Source organism: Trachymyrmex septentrionalis, unplaced genomic scaffold (genome assembly GCF_001594115.1).
Source record: "Trachymyrmex septentrionalis isolate Tsep2-gDNA-1 unplaced genomic scaffold, Tsep1.0 scaffold126, whole genome shotgun sequence".
NCBI classification, from domain to species: Eukaryota; Metazoa; Arthropoda; class Insecta; order Hymenoptera; family Formicidae; genus Trachymyrmex; species Trachymyrmex septentrionalis.
The window spans coordinates 1509002-1526301 of record NW_017304395.1 but is presented as its reverse complement, the minus strand read 5'-3'; the positions used below and the strand labels follow the sequence as shown (position 1 = coordinate 1526301).

The window sequence follows — 17300 nt, the reverse complement described above, 5'->3', positions numbered from 1 at the left end:
TATATATATATATATGTATATAGAAAGTTTATTAATTAAAATAGAGAGAAAGAGAAACGGAGAGAGGGAGAGAAAGGGAAGAGAGAGAGAGAGAGAGAGAGAGAGAGAGAGAGAGAGAGAGAAAGAGAGAGAAACCGAAAAAGAGATTCTGTTAGATTAAACATATTTCTAATTAAATAACCCTTTATTGATTTAATAATTCTGCTTTTTAAAAAACTGATCGTCAAGGATGACAACAAATTCATAAATTTATATTATTGGTTTATTGTGTGTTACAATTAACATTAACGAGCTACTTAAAAGATCATACTTCCTAGTTTCACACAATTCGATTGTTGTTGACGATAAGCGGAATGGAGACTCTTTCATGCTCTGTTTCAGAGCCTCGAGTTCATCAAGTTTCTACAGGATATGTTTTGGAAGATATTTTAATGGCAGGACGTAGACAAATGCACACTTATATAAATCTGTAATAATCGTTGTATGATCAAAATACAAAAATTTGAATATATCATTAATTACACGTTTCATTTTCTATCATTGTCAGTGATTAATTGTAAAAAATTAAAAATTTGTTTTAGTCAAACTCACCAGTTGTAATTATGTTTTTTACGCAACCATAAACAGAATTGTTATATTTGCCATAGGTAATGCAGTTCAGACAGCCAGCGGTTTGGCTATTTAAACTCTTGTCAATTAGTTTTGCATATACCGGTATTAGCGATTGGGATGCGTGCAGTGGACGATTAGAACGCGCCTTGGATGCACTACATAGGGATTCCATTAGAAGAAACAATTTGGACGAAGAAGAGATTGAAACCTTGTATCAACGCGAACTACATTCCGTTCCCCTGGAAATGTCTGTCTCCCGTATGGCAGTAAAGGTAATATTTTTTTCAAACAGTAAAATTTTTCTCTTTTTTTAATTTACTTGATACAAAGCGAATTTCATCTCTTCTTTTAAGAATAATATTCCATTTATATTTACAATAATTTTATATTCGAAATTTATTTAACTACACTTTAACAAAAAATGATTTTTTAAATATAAAACGATGGTATATTTAATGTTTCATAGTAATATGTGCTGCATATAATCATTATTACATTATTAAATAACATGCATGTTGCATAAGATATCTAAAAGACGTCTTTTAGATTTTTTAAAATATAAGATATTTAAAAGACAGTCTTTAGATATCTTATGCAACATAAATACATCTGGGAAGGTTATTATTGTAAATATAAACTTTCAAAAGCTTTCCTTATTTAGAAAATCACTCCTTAGAAGTGCGAATATCGATCTACATAAAATATCTACACAAAAATTGCTAATAAAACGTTTTTTACATATGTATAAATGATTATGTAATTATACAAAACTATATGAATATCTACTCTTACAGCACGAAATATTACAGCAATATTTCAATAGTGCACAATATAATAAAAATTGCAGCAATATTACTGCAATATTGGAATTTTAATATTTTATCGGAAATACTACAACAATATTACGAAATGTTGTAATTTTAATATTTTGCAGAAAATATATTATTGCAATATATTGTTGCAATATTACAATTTATTAAATAAGTACGCAGCCCCGCCATGATAAGGATATGCGCCTCTCATAAACAGAAAACGTCCAGGGACCCTATTCTGTAACTGTTTTACATGTCTACCGATAGTGGTTGGTGTCGTTGCGCAGCTTTTTCACTATATAAAATATCTGCGCAACAACTACCGATAGGCGTGTAAAGACAGTTACAGAATAGAGACCCATAAGGGATCCTATAAGAAGCTAGAACTCGCAATAAGAAGCTAAGACTACGCAAATTGAATTAGTGAGTTTCTTGGAGATTTCAATCTTTTTTGGATGTGCTTTCTAGGTCCTCGAACATTTTAATTTTGATCATAACTTAATTGTATGTATTTTGGAATATGATGCTAAAATAATGATAATGCAATTAATAAAACTAGAATAATTATTGAAATATTGCATAATGTTATAACAATACGTATGCAATATTTTTTTAATAAATACTGCAACAATATTTTATTTTTGCGGACATAGGAATATTGCTACAATACTGCAGCAATGTTTTATGAAATATTGTAATGTCTTTGATGAAAGTATTGTATGAAGTATTGTATGTCTTTCAAAATAATATTGCTGCAATATTTCGTGCTGTTTACGTAAAAATGAATTTTTACTGCAAAAATGAAAATAAGAGGAATAATCTCCAATGGCCTTGATTTTAACAAATGTTATCTAGGGCATGATCTTGAACAACATTCAAGAAGTTTTAACTGTCGGTCGAACACCTTGCGTAATGCTAATGCCAGCGGTACTGTAACTTTCAAGCCTTACAACTCGAAAAGTACTTAATAAAATTCTCTATTTTTTAAATATAATTGTATGATTTTTTTTTACACAATATAGTTTCTCTAATTATTCTGCATATAAAAATATTAAGATAGTGATGTAAAAAAACCAATAGTTTACGAAATACTTTATACTTCACATGTTGCATAAAATATTAAATATTTTATAAACTATTAATTTTTTTATAATTGTATCTTTATACTTTTATGAACAGAATAATAAGATAAATCAATTGGTGAAAAAAAAACATATATTGTATAATTGCTTATTTAAAAAATTATTAATTTTTTTAAAATAATTATATGTGTTTTACACCAATTGATTAATTTTATTATTCTGTTCATAAAAGTATTATGATGCAAATATCAAAAAATTATTAGTTTACGAGATATTTAATATTTAACATTTTATGTCAATATAATATGTCAGAATAAAATATAAAATATCTCGTAAGCTATTGATTTCTTGATCACTACCTTAATACTTTTATATGCAGAATAATTAAAGGAATCATATTGTGTAAAAAAAATTATACAATTCCATTTAAAAAAGTGGAGGTGACCTTCATATCTTTTTGATGCCATCACAGTTCACCTAGAAGAAAAACAACTTGATCGATTTCCTCGTTGAAACCATTCCACTTTCATCTCTGAAACATTCCTATCATAAAAACCAAACGATCGAGATATTTCAGATGAATTAGGTGGGACACCCTGGTATATAAACAGATTACTTCCCTAACAGCACAGATCTCCATGGGACGTCCTGAGGACATCCAAAGAACGTCCGTATGTTTTTTGAACATATTCTAAGGACATCCCCAGAATGTAACCCAGATAAAGTGTGTTATTAGGGTTATAACGTATTAGATACCCAAATTACCGAATCTGAAGAGACAGATTTTGAGCAAAGACTATTATCAATTTCTGATTGCAGAAAGGCAACAAATTGTACACAGAATACAATTTGTACTATCAGACAATGTCAGCAAACTGCTGTCAAAAATATGACAAAGCCTGATGATATGCTATGCTAGCAAATTGGACAGAAACCGAACAGAGTCTGCTGCATAATCTGACAGCAGATTGTGAGCAGAAACTGAACAGAGCCTGCTGACATAACATGACGACAATGACAGATCTTGCTCAGTTTCTGCTGCCAATCTGCTTATATCAGCAGACTCTGTTTGATTTCTGCTGCCGAGAGAAAAGATGTAGATTTTCTAAGAAATGTTCCAATTCGTATAAAAAATGTGAGAAAGTTATAAAATTCTGAAAAATTATATAAATGTGAGAAAGTTATAAAAATTCTGAAAAATTATATGAAAAATTCTGAGAAAAATTTTCGCTAGGGTACATAAATGGATCATTTCGATCCGGTTGAAAATTTTAGTCGGCCGCTATTATTGTACAATTAATATTGCAGAGTTGAAGTGAGGGAGTAAAAAAACTTAAAACCTTTCTCTATCAATTGTGATGCAATTGTTTCATTGTTGGCTAATTGTGATGCAATAAAAATTTAGGTAACTTGGACCCGTCAAATGTAAATTCGACAAATTTTTGCCGAAAGTGAAAATTCGTTTTTAGTAGTGCCTGTTTATTAGTGTTGTATTCAAGCATATGTATTGTCTTTTTAAAATTAAAACATATATTCATGACAATTCATCATTGTCAAAAACATTTTTGTGAGAGAGATATCTTAGTGAAATAATCGCTCTATTTTCTCGGAGTTATAAAATCGTGAGTAAATAATGTCGAAACCATTATATATTTAATATAAAATATTTTTATTGCATTTTTTTCTTTTTTAAAAAAGAAAATAACCGACACACCTCCAATATCATTTTTCTGAGCATGTATAAAAATACCCTCACTTCAGTCGCGCAAATAATTATACTTTTTAGAATGAATCAATATAACGTATTTTTTTTAAAGTTCACGTTTTTTTTTGTTTGATTATTGCATTTTTTTTACAAATTATTCTTTAATATTTTTTGGCATAATTTTTTCAATTATTATCAAAATATTTATATATTTTGATATTTCGATTCTATACATTCTGGCATTAAAAAAAAGAAATATTTTTCATTGAGATTTATGATAATTATAGACCCAATCAAAAACGCCGAGGGTGACTTGGACCCAGATATGTAAATTAAGACCCTAAAATGAGACATGTTGTTGAGGATTAAATATGGTAGACTTTGAATGTTAACAATCTTGAAAATAAGCCTATCGTATTTAATATTTTAAACTATTTTAAACTATTTATCTAATATTATCTAATATTTTATAAAAGTATATTTTTTAATGGTACTTATATATTTTGTTAGTACACATAAAGTATCATTGAAAAAAACATTTTTAAAATATTCAAAGATTTTTTTCAAAATTTTCAACATATTCAAGATTTTCCGAAGTTCTTTGGTTTTTAAATATTAATATTTTAAAAAATTCATTCAACATTTTTATCGTATATAACGATTATTAAATGTGTTTCTGTCGCTATTTGCAAAAAATTACAATATATAATTGAGCGAATAACAAGAAGGTCACGCACACGGCCTAGCCTATTTCATAGCTTTCAGAAAATACGAAGGAGACCAGGGATTACTGGGCACGAGTGGAACAATGCGTGTACGATCCCGATCACAATTCTCTGAGGACGCGCATTGTATTCAACGATCTGTCAGTGTCAGGAATAGTGTCCCTAATACCGCGAAATCATCACGCCCTAATTTCCGCTGAATCCTGCAAAATGACACTGCGACTGAGACGCGCGGGGATAGACTTTGTCACCAATCCGATCACCCGGGGACGTGGCCAGATGCGTATACGTACAGAGTCCAGTTTCCTGGAACCTAGATTTGCATCGATCTATGCTTATGACTGCCGTACTACACGCATCGATAAGCAAATCAAACGGCAGGATAAATGGCCACCGTATCACTTAACTAACGTTAACAAGGTAGGCTACATATTATAATCTTTTCTAAAAACGTAAAAATAAATGTCATGTGCACGCACATACATCAAAAAATGTAAAAAAATATTAATTTACTATCTTACTAATTTAATAAATATCTTACTCCAGCTAATGCTAAATATTCATAGAAAATTCGATTCTCAATGTGCCGAATATTTTGGCACAATGAAAGAATCGTCGCAGAATATATAAATGTCGATGAAATATTGTATGAATACTTCTCGTATATATCACGAAAATCGCGAGCAAGCAAGCGAGCAATACACGACATCGCCGACAGAGGGTTACGGCGAGGAGCATTTACTCCTTAACAAAAATCATCTAGGAGAGAATATAAGGAGCGCAGCATTTCACCAAAGTAATTTCACTGTAAAGTTATCGGAGCAATCCTTTGCACAAGAGCAAACTGTTTTTAGTCTTTAGTTCTCTTTTACTTTATTATTTAGTTCTTAAATTTATTTCTTTAATTACACTTATCTTATTAGACGCTTTTTTTACTTCATTTTACAATAATTTTTTTTTTGTATAACATGGGATTTTTTGCAATTTTTTCCCCTACCTATTACACTTTAGGAATAAGTCGCTCTTTTCTCAGATTATTATCTCATATGCGTTAATACTGAGATATACGGGTTAAAAGTACCGTTGCTCCGGGTACCGTTGTATGAGACCATAATAATATCTTCTTGTGCATATTGATCTCGATGCCTTTTTTTAAAAAGGATACATTTATACAATATTCTATAAAGTATTAATTGCTCTTATTCTAATTACAATTACAGTTAATCAATTAACAATTAAATAATTATAATCTGTTTACAATTACTTTTCGCAATTACTTCACCCTGATAGCAAAATGTTAACAATTTGGGGCCAAATTAACAGCAAATTCCATCAAATTTTGACTACAAAACCACAGTCATCTATGTTCGCATGTGACTATAGATTTGTCGATAAAGCCTGTTGATAGGCTATGCCAGCAAATTGATGGCAGAAATCGAGCAGAGTCTGCTTGAATCAGATTCTGCTTTCAATCTACTCTCAATCTGCCGTCAGGTTATGCAAGACTGCTTGCTTTCTGCTCAATCTGCTGGCATAGCATGTCTAGCAGACTTTATATTTCTGGCAGCAATTTGCTGACAATGTCAGATAATACAAATTCTGTATACAATTTGGTGCCTTTCTGCAATCAAAAATTGGTAATAGGCTCTGTCCAAAATCTGTCTCCGCAGGCTATCAGAGCATTTAATTGTTTTCAGTAATTAATAATTACGAAATATAATTACTAATTGAATTAAGAATTACATTGCAATTGTAATTTGTAATTGTTAATTGAATTACAGTTTTGTACAACTCTCTGTGTTCAGTTATAACTGGTCTACTAAGCCGTGTTTTTATTGATGCGGTTATGATGTCCATAAATACTTTTGTTAAATATTTTTTATTTATTACAGGTACAACCAACATTATCGTTATCTCTGAACGACAAGTATGATGCGGCGGAACCGAGGCAATTAGCGGGCAACGCCAAAGAAATAGATATTGTCATACCGAACGAGAGTCGACGTTCGCGTTATTCGCATGTCCCTGAGACGAACTTCGGTATATGGAAGAAGAATTCTTGGATCACTAAATTATCATCACGTCAGAAACGTTCAATGGCACGGTACACGCGTGCTACGTTTGTAATTACACCGTGGAACTTCACGGACACCCTGATAAATAAACATAAATCGACAGAGAGACCTGTGAATTTTACTAAAATTCTTAATCTAACCGACGACGATTTCCGGAATGAGGATCCATCACAACGTGTATTGCGGGATCTCGTAGTAAACGACAATTTTGACAATCTGTTCTCTGTAGACTCGAAAGATCCGAACAGGTTGAATTGGCAATCTAAGGAGTATATCACAAAAGAAATGGAAGAAGTGTTTTTGCAGGGTGCTAGTCAAGCATTGACCAGATACATCGAACGTCAACTGCATCCGGCAATCAAAGAAACACTAATGCTGTCTATGGGTTATACCATCAGTTATGGATAAATATGAGAGAATATTCGATATACAAGTAGCAATATTGTAATTATCTATACTTAAATAATAAATATATAAAAAACATTAAATATTAAATAAAAGTTAGATCGCCTTCACTTTTTATTGTGATTGTAGAAATTACTTAATTTTACTCTACAGGCATGCCTAACAATAATTTATCAGATTGTGCAACAATTCATATATTGTGTTGATTAAAATTCTTATTTTCTTTGTTTTATTTATAGCTCCATATTTTATATTTTATTTTAAAATTTTTCATGCATGAATATATATAAATATAATATGTATAAACATACATAAACATTTATAAACACATATAATCATATATGAAATATGTCCATACATGATCATACATCTATCATGCTTTTATAAAATTACTTTTTAGTGTAATAGAAATAATAATAGTATGTGAAAATATTAAAAATAATTAATTTTTAATTATTTTTCACACTATTTGTTTTAGAAAAAAAATTTGAAGAAATGTAAAAAAAATTGCTTATGTGTAATTATATGTATATAAAATTGTGCATAATTATAATGATAATTTTTTTTACATTTTTCCAAACGAATTGCTTTTTTTTTCTAAAACGGACAATGCGAAAATTACTCTTAATTATTTTTTACATTTTCACATTACTATTATTATTTCTATTACACTAAAAAATAATTTTACAAAAGAAAGAGGGATGTATGAACACGCATATTTTATGGACATATTTTATACATGATTATACATGTTTATGAATATTTATGTATGTTTATACATATTTATACATATTCATGCATAAAAAATTGTTAATTACGATAAATATTATATATAATTGTAAATGTTCATCGATACGATAAAAATATTGAGAAATATATATGATATAATAATTGTATAATTAAATACAACATATATGTAAGTAGAAAATGTAGTGATATTTATGTGATTGTAAAAAAAATATCTGTTTCTTTTCCTGTATTAGTCTTCTGAACTACAATTTTCATATAGAAAAGAAAACCTGATTTTTGGCTGTTTCTTGTTTTCTCAGTAAACGATAATAATTCAGCAAATGAGAATGGATTGAAATGGATTCAGAAATATTGATTCACGAATGTTAAAATAAATACTTTTCAATCCTGAATGCATTTTTATTTATTTATAGAAATTGCATGAAGCATATCTCTATGCCTTCCAGTCTAAAAATAATAGCTTTTTCAGTCTAAAAATAAACAAACAATATTTGTTTTACTTCAACTTATTGTACTGTGTATACTAACTCAGAAAGTGCAGCAATAAAAAACAGACCTAAGAATAGAGGCCCTGGCGCTCCCATGTACACGGAATCGGAACGACGAAATGGATTTCTTACTAGAAAATTTGAGATCACTACAATTCCGTTCCGTAAGGGAGCGTTTATATTGACCGTAATCGTATGTCGTATGCTGTAATCTATGAAAATTGATCACTTTTGAGTATTCCTTTTTTATAGTCGAACGGGAGGAATACTCGACTGTGATTAGTCAATTCTTACAGATTACGGCATATGGTTGCGGCCGATATAAACGCTCCCTTAAGCCTATTCTACAATGATCGTAACGTAAAACCATAGCTGTGAAAAAAGTCTCGCTACAAAGGCTTTGAGGTATTTGATGGACCAATTAGAAAAAAGAATTTTACAAACTGACCAATTAAAAAACGCCTCAAAGCTTTTGCAATATCGCGTTGACCATACCTAATGACATAAATTGCAACACGCAAAACACATTCGCAACTTGTCAAGATATATGTATTGCATATACTTGAAATAAATCGAAGAAATGAGGAAATTGTTATATAATTGTTAAGAAAATTGTTAACAATTAGAAAATTGTTCATTTAAGCAACAGAACACTATGAATAACAATTGTAATTGATAATATTCTTGAGGCTTCCACGGATGCTTTCTATATAAAGATTATGCGTTTCGCGGGTTTTCTTCGTGTCCAGATCCATTCTTGGAATGCCAACTCTTGAATTCTTTGAATGAGCCTAATTTCATCGTATCTCTTTTTTTTGACGAATTACCCTCATTTTGTCTCTGTGACAGATTTCCTAACCTCAATAGTTATCAACTTTTAAACGCATAATTTCTATTCGCGAGACAGAGCGACACTTTTTTCTACCAAATTTTTATGCAAATTTGCAATTTATGCAAAAACGTACCGGATAAGCCTAATTTTATTGATTTTTTAGGTGGTTGGTGTTAAACTATTTATATAATTACCAAGAATTTATTTCATTCCGTAAATTCGGATATTTATATCGATCTGCGAAATACCAACAATTTGGCCATTTTAGCATTCCAAAGGGATCTTAAAGCACAATATATACAGTAGCGCAACTCTCTGTCGGCACCTTTGATGTTGTCACGAAGAAATAAGGAAATCAAATTCAAGTGGCCAGTCACGGCCATAAAAAAGTGGGCCCGAAACACGGTGTAGGAAAACCCACGAAAAATCCGGCAGATTAAAGTCAAAATTAACAAAGTGATGAGAAAATTCACTAAATTAGCATTTAGAGTTAAAATGGCGTTGAAGTGCTGTCCTAATCTGATTCTGTTAAAAAATCGGAAATCCATACAGAGGTCTGGAAGAAGAAAAATAACTTAATTCTATTATCGAAAATGCTCGGTTGCTATGTTGCAAATTGCAAAAACCGCAGCGAAAGAAGCTAAAGTTTTGAATAACTGCACGTCATGGAGATAAAATGACGGTAGTTCACGATACTTTGTTAAGACGAAACTCACATCTGCCGATTTTCCATGGGTTTTCTTATACCATGTTTCGAGCCCACTTTCAGACTTCGAGTTTGATCTTCTTATTACTCCATAATGTTAGTATTGGTCAAAATGGAATGCACATGCGTGCAGAAATAAGTAAGATCCCTAGTAATGCTATCTGAATTTCTTTCTCAATTGCTCTTTATTCCCCCCCCCCCTCTCTCTCTCCCGGTCGTTTATATGTACATCAAATTACATATATTTAATCTAAATGTAATAAAACTAAAAGAAATAGATTTATAATTGTAATGCATTGGAAAATAAAAAAAATACCAAAATAAGAAAATATAAAATTATATAAATGTTATATGATACAAATATTATACTATAAAAATATTTTAACTAAAGAATAAACTGCACACACGATGCTTGTTGTCCTGCTAGATCGCTTGCGTTTTAATAAATTATTAAAATTGTTGTGCATAGAACGCAGATTTTCTAGCTAAAATAAAAGCAATCTAGCAATTATAATTTTGTTTTCTTCTATCTCTTTCTCTAATCCGTATTTCAACTACTTGGACAGTTAAATAGCCCCGAAAAAGAAAACGGAAAAAGAAAGAAGTGAGATAGAAGTTTAGATAGCGTTACTGAGCAACTTATTTATTCCGCGCATGCGCATTCCATTTTGGCTAACAAAATCAGGAGAGTTGAGCTACTGTACATATATACTATGCCTAAGCCTCCTATTTTACCGATTAAATCATGTAATTTTTGTATAACAAATACTTTTTTCCTCTTTCACCGATTTGAAAATCCTTTTCCAGGATTAAAGTATACGCATTAATACATATCTGGGAAGTGGAGTCTATGCCAAGAACGATCAAAAATTTCAAAATTGATATATTTTTTACCAATTCTTAGTGTAACATGGCGTCTTAGCTGTTAAGTCATAGCAACATTTGCTTGATATGATAGCTTCGCAACCTGTATGTACGAAATAATGATTTCCAGACACGTAGTTTACATGAACAAACAACGTCGAGTTCTTAGAATTAGACTTAGATGCTTTATTGCAACGAATTTGTTATACGAAAATTGACACGAATGTGCAACTGCGTGTATCATAGGTTGCATGAGATATTGATATGATAGTATATAAAACATGTCGTTGCCCGACCTCTGGTGACTTCGTCGGAGCTTCGTTCGAGCTTCGCTATAGGATTCCCTTAAGACAGTTTTGAATATTAGAACGGATTATGAATATCGGTCTATATGATTCTATGTCATAGGTGTATTCTTTTATGGTGTATGGTGTATTCTTTTAGATCATTCAATCAGCATTTTAGATTTGGAAAAATACATCAATAGTAGCGAGCGCTCACTCAACTGTTGAGTCCACTGAACGCAGCCAAGAACTGTGTTCGCTTTGTCGCTCACAACGTTTTAAGCGTCATTTTATCCTTGTTGTTTATTAAACTAGGATAGAAATAATGCTCACAAGTGCTGTAAGCATCAAAGCGAACACAGCCAAGATGTACAGTCATGGTTAGAAAGATAGCAACACTTTTTTTTTAATGATTTTTAGAATACGCAAAAATGTTCAAAGTGCAATTTACTGTCTATCGATGCATGTAACGAATGATGAGTCCGCTGAACACAGCCCTTGTTTTTTTACATCATGGGCGGTAGGATCATGGTGGAAGGAATAACATGAAGTTTGTTCGCGTCGCATGTTCCAGCTCCAATGTGCTCTTGTTACAGTTTCTACTCATTTTAAGACTTTAGTATTTGTTCGTTTTCTGTCAGGAGCTGCTCGAGGTCGTTTCGAATGAACCAGAATACTTGAAGTGTAGGATTCACACTATATACGACATCCGTCATACTACGTCCGACATTCATCATAATCATGCTCCTGCACATAAAACGCGGTAACGTTTGCCGCGCGGCGGAAGTTGTCGCACTAGCCTATAATTCTATTGTAAGAAATTTACTAGATATAGTTACAACAGAAACAGTATATACAGTAGCGCAATTCTCCTGATTTTTTATGTCGGTCAAAATAAAATGCGTATGGGTGAAGTAAGTTGCCCCATCTCTTTTCTTTTTTTTTATTGTTCTCTCTTTTTCTCTCTCTGTTTAAATAAACGTTTCAATGTTCCACTTAAACATTTGTTTTTCAAGTATACATGGCTCAGAGTATAAATTTAAAGAAGTATTACGTGTATTGTCCATTTGATGAAATATTGTGTGAGAAATTTCAAGAGATTGGTCTAATTTTTGTGAAAAAGTGATAAAGTGAAAAAGTGAACAAAAAGTAAAAACATCGAAACTCGAGTAAAAAGGATTTCTTTTTATTTATTGTATTTTAAATTTATTTTTTAAACATATATGTATACAAATTTCTTTTATATCAGCTTTCTCATAACATTTTCATAGATATATTTATAATTATATAATATTTCTTTATACAAATATACATTTTTAAATTAATTTAATATTTTTCCTAATTTTTCTATATTTTTTCTTTATTTTTCAATATATTTACAATTTATTTTTATTAATTTTCATAAAGTTTAAATTATTTCATCGCAACATTAGATTTATTCGCGTTGCATGCTCCAATATGTTCCTATAATAACACTTATTCACTTTGTGGCAACCGCCACCAGAAGTCCAATGACAGAACGTGCTCGGTTTCGCGTAAGCGTCTCAGTCACGCAAAGATCCTTTAAATAGGATAACGACTGAGACTGATTCCAGGGCGTCTAAGGCAGGTCCCTACATCGCCTTACTGATGAGTCTAGTAGTGTGGGACCGAGACGAAATGCCACGGCCAACCACTACTCAGTTTCGAGTCTGGCCTCGTTGGATTGCAATGCGAATAAATCTAGTGAGTTTTGCGAGGAATTTTAATAGAGTAAAAAAAGAATGAAAAGAGAAAGAAGTTTAAGTGATAACCATGGCAACGCTAAGTAACTTACTTATTTCACGCATGCGCACTCCATTGTGGTCAATACTAGCATCAAGGGTGCCGACAGAGAGTTGTGCTACTATATACTGGTATACTGTGACAGAAATACCAACAGCGCCAGGACTGTATGGTTCAGTGGTAGAGCGAAAATCCAACTCGGAGGAGAAACCAGGCTTGGGATCGAGTCGAAGAGCGCCCTGATATTTTTCTCTGTTGTCGTCAATTGTTTACACTATGTTCTTAAGTCGGTCCCACTTTGCAAAACTTCTAGAAATGATGTAATACTACTTCCGCCGATGGAAATTATATATCTATTATTTTCGAGTAAGCGAGACGTTGATTGGCTATCACGCCAACTTCCGTCGCGCTGTAAGCGTTGCCGCATTCTGTGTGCAGGAACCATAATAATGAATTTCAGATGTCGTATGACGAATGTACGTAGGCCAGTATTTACAGCCAGATTTTATATTCAAGACCGTCTTTCGGTTTTAAGAAGTCACGAACCAATCAGAGGGCTGCATTAGCGTCTTAAGACATTATTTTAGACGGTCTTGAAATAAGAATCGACTATGAATATCGGCTTATATTTCAAGTATGTTAGGTTCGGAGCGACTTCGAGCAGCTCCCGAAAGATAAAACGAACAATACTCTTATTTAAGACAATTTTAAAATTAAAACAGACCGTTCCATGTTTCGCGTTTCACAGTTGGCAGTCTTTTCCTCTTATGTGGCATTCATAGACAGAGATTACTGCAGAGATTAGAAAGCAAAACTGAACAAAATGAGCACAGAGATGCGTTTTGATATTCAGTGCTGAAACTATGCAGTATATGTGCGCTATAGATTTTCGGCAGTGGTAGAAATTATCGGAATGCAGCCCAGGTGTGAGCCTTCCAACAAGCGACACAATGATCATATCATCTTTAATATTAGCAAACAATAAGAGGTGCGTTCGGCAATGTAAATCTGAAATGCGAGCTAGCAGATGGTTACGTGATAGTTACACTACAATTTCCATAAAAAAAGAGGGGATAATGTTGTAGCAACGAAAACCTCTAAGCATTGCAATTTAATTTTTTATGGATTAGTAATATCGTTTAAGTAATAAGTTTGTCAGTTTAGAGATTCTTTCGAGGAACCTTTTTGACATATGTGATATGCGTACACGTATGTAATAAATATGTAATAAACATCTTTTAAACGTAAACGTTAAATATATTGTAACATAAAATTAGAATTAAATGAAATAATTGTAACATAAAATTAGAATTAAATGAAATAATTGTAACATAAAATTAGAATTAAATGAAATAAAAATCACACAAATAACTGAAAATATGAACTGCATAATGACTAACAAGATGAACAAAAAAGAATAGAGTATTAAAATATTCATTAATTTATTTCCTTTTTTCCACAGAGTTGGGACAGTTTATACAAAATAAGCAATAAATCTCAATTTTCCGCGTTCATCTTGTTAGTCATTATGCCCTTCATATTTTCAGTTATTTGTGTGATTTTTATTTCATTTAATTCTAATTTTATGTTACAATATATTTAACGTTTACGTTTAAAAGATATTTATTACATATTTATTACATACGCATACGCATATCACATATGTCAAAAAGGTTACCCGGAAGAACCTCTAAACTAACAGATTTACTACTTAAACGATGTTATCAATCCAGAAAATTAAATTGCAATGCTTAGAAGTTTTCGTTGCTACCAACACTATTCCCTGTTTTTATAGAAATTGTAGTGTAACCCACGTGATCTTCGAGCAATCTGAGTATTAAGAATTAATTCCGAATGCTACAGAACTGTAAACTCCTTTAAGGTTAGATTATAAAATGAAATTGTTTATTTTTATGGATAAATAAAAAATACCCTATTAATTGAAAATTTTTTTCGCTTTACTAGAAACTGATAATAATCTTATATACTAAAAATAGATCGTTACACATGAATGTAGCAGACTCATATGCAAGGTGTGTTTAAAAAAAAAAAATATTACATTGCAAAATAGATTTCAGCAATTTATAAGTTATATCACTTGATTTATATTCGTTAGAGTCTTTAATATATTAATACAGTTTGATTTTCATTCTATGTGCAATATAAGCTTTGATCTAAAAATTAACTAGCAAATTTTTGTTTTCAAATATGTAACTTCAAATTTATAAAAGCTTTAAATACTTACTTTCCTCGTTAAATATTGTACACAATGTACTCCATCAATTTCTATTTGATAGCATTTGTTTGAGCGTTTGTAGACTCAGACATTATAACAGTTCAAATACACTATTTGTAAAATAGAAGTATTAAAAGAGAACGTATGTGATGTGTTAACGAATCAATTGGATACATTATCATAAATATACAGTTTATGAATTTAATTTAGATGTGAAAATCTCTCTGCGAACTCGGTCTTTGAATTTAGAGTGGATCGAGCAACTCGATGGTTCTAGAAATGTTAATACCGAATGCAGATGGGATGACATATAGTAAAAAGATGCGAGTTACCGAATGATTTTCGAGGTAAAAGAGCAAACGGACGCCTTCGATTTATAATGCTGAATGCACCTAAGGATAAAATGATCCATTGGGTGCATCCAGAAGCACGACCGCTCACTGAGCGCTCAGTGAGCTCTTGCATTTAATTGGCATATTCCATTAGATCTAAAAATGTAGACCAAACAGATAAAAGAGCTTATTGAGCTCTCAGTGAGCAGTCGTGTTTCTGAATGCACCGATTGTGTCACATCGTGTCATTTGTGTCGCTTGTTGGAAGGCATACCATATTATCTTCCTATACCCTTCCACCATAGACGATAGTAGTTGAGTGTAGTTAAGTAGAGAGGTGAAGACGGGTTGCTTTTTTTGGTAATTGAATAGATAAAAATAATTTTGGGATCGGTAGGGGGACAAAACTGAGGAAAAGCACGAGAGCAACAGCGATGCGGTGAACGCCGGCGACGACAAGCGATGGCTGGGCGAGTGTCCAGTAAGGAGCGCGAGACGAGCTCGCCGAGAAATGCCGATAACCTATCACGCCAAATCACGTCAACATCCACGTCCGAGTCAAATAACGACGTGGCTCAAGAGAAGCTAGCGATAGAGGAACGGTTGGCTGCTAAAATGTTTTCCTACGAAATTATTTGTTTTCTCTTTGCGATTACTTTTACCGCTATGGCTGCTCTGCACAGTTCGTAAGTTTTAGGCTATGTTTATATACATACATATATAGAGAAAAGTAGTAATATGGTCTCCTACTGTTAATATGGACCTACTTAAAATTTTTTATTAACAGCATCTCTTATTAAAAAAATTTAACTTTATTCTGATAGATAACAAAATTGTAAAACGATTGCTGCCACAGTTAGTCAAACATTTTGTCAACATAAAGTCGTTTGCTTACACTTTTTGCACTCAATATCTTTGCTTTCTTTCTCTTAACGTCCGAGTACATATTTTATTTTAAGTACAAAAAAATGGTGCCTAAAAATTGCCAAAATTTGCCCCAAGTTGGTATTAAAAAAAACTAAGTCTACAATGTTTCTTGATATATCTGAAAAAGAAAAATAATATTTATAATAGAGGAATAAGGAATAAAGTGCACATCACTAATGGGCCAATTTAAAATAAAATGTTTTTATTAATAAAGCAGTAAAAAATTATTAGGCCACAATATGAGTGGATGTGCTATCAGGATGTGTGCTAATGGGACCTTTTCTTTATAAAGCCTGATGTCTACGATGCTAGAAATCGATCCGAGATCTCGGATGAAGAAAGAATTGACCAATCGCATTGGTCATGTGACCAAATTGTTCAAATGTGATTTGTTAATTTTTTCTTTGTCCGAGATCTTGGATCGTTTTCTAGCATCGTAGACATTGGGCTTAATATCAGAAAGTACTGGGAAAATCGCTGATAGCAATTAAATATCATATGACATACATGACATTATATTTCAGTTTTCTTTATTTCTGTATGATGAGACTTGTATATATTCTAATATCCAATAATCTATAATATATATATTTATATATACACATACATATGTTCATTTATGTATTTTACATGCATACACAAGAATCATTTTTAATAAAAAATATTAAAATTTACTAAAATAATTCTTTATTAGGACTCAT

At 31.7% G+C, this 17300-nt stretch overlaps 3 protein-coding genes across 3 annotated transcripts in view; 2 read left to right on the top strand and 1 right to left on the bottom strand.

Annotated features, from left to right (window-relative positions):
* Positions 1–7478, top strand: part of LOC108755814 — a 9501-nt gene extending 2023 nt beyond the window's left edge. Inside the window, exons 3-5 of the mRNA XM_018499108.1 lie at positions 648–884; positions 4970–5356; positions 6829–7478. Coding sequence (XP_018354610.1) covers positions 651–884; positions 4970–5356; positions 6829–7419 — 1212 coding nt within the window. The 5' untranslated portion in view covers positions 648–650 and the 3' untranslated portion in view covers positions 7420–7478. The remainder of the gene's footprint in view (positions 1–647; positions 885–4969; positions 5357–6828) is intronic.
* The window catches only part of LOC108755767 (cilia- and flagella-associated protein 100-like), a 31799-nt gene extending 16358 nt beyond the window's left edge, over positions 1–15441 (bottom strand). Inside the window, exon 1 of the mRNA XM_018499014.1 lies at positions 15350–15441. The gene's annotated coding sequence lies outside the window, so the exon portion shown is untranslated. The remainder of the gene's footprint in view (positions 1–15349) is intronic.
* A 693-nt stretch (positions 15442–16134) lies between these two features.
* The window catches only part of LOC108755756 (thioredoxin domain-containing protein 11), a 21008-nt gene continuing 19842 nt past the window's right edge, over positions 16135–17300 (top strand). The window contains exon 1 of the mRNA XM_018498984.1: positions 16135–16358. Coding sequence (XP_018354486.1) covers positions 16135–16358 — 224 coding nt within the window. The remainder of the gene's footprint in view (positions 16359–17300) is intronic.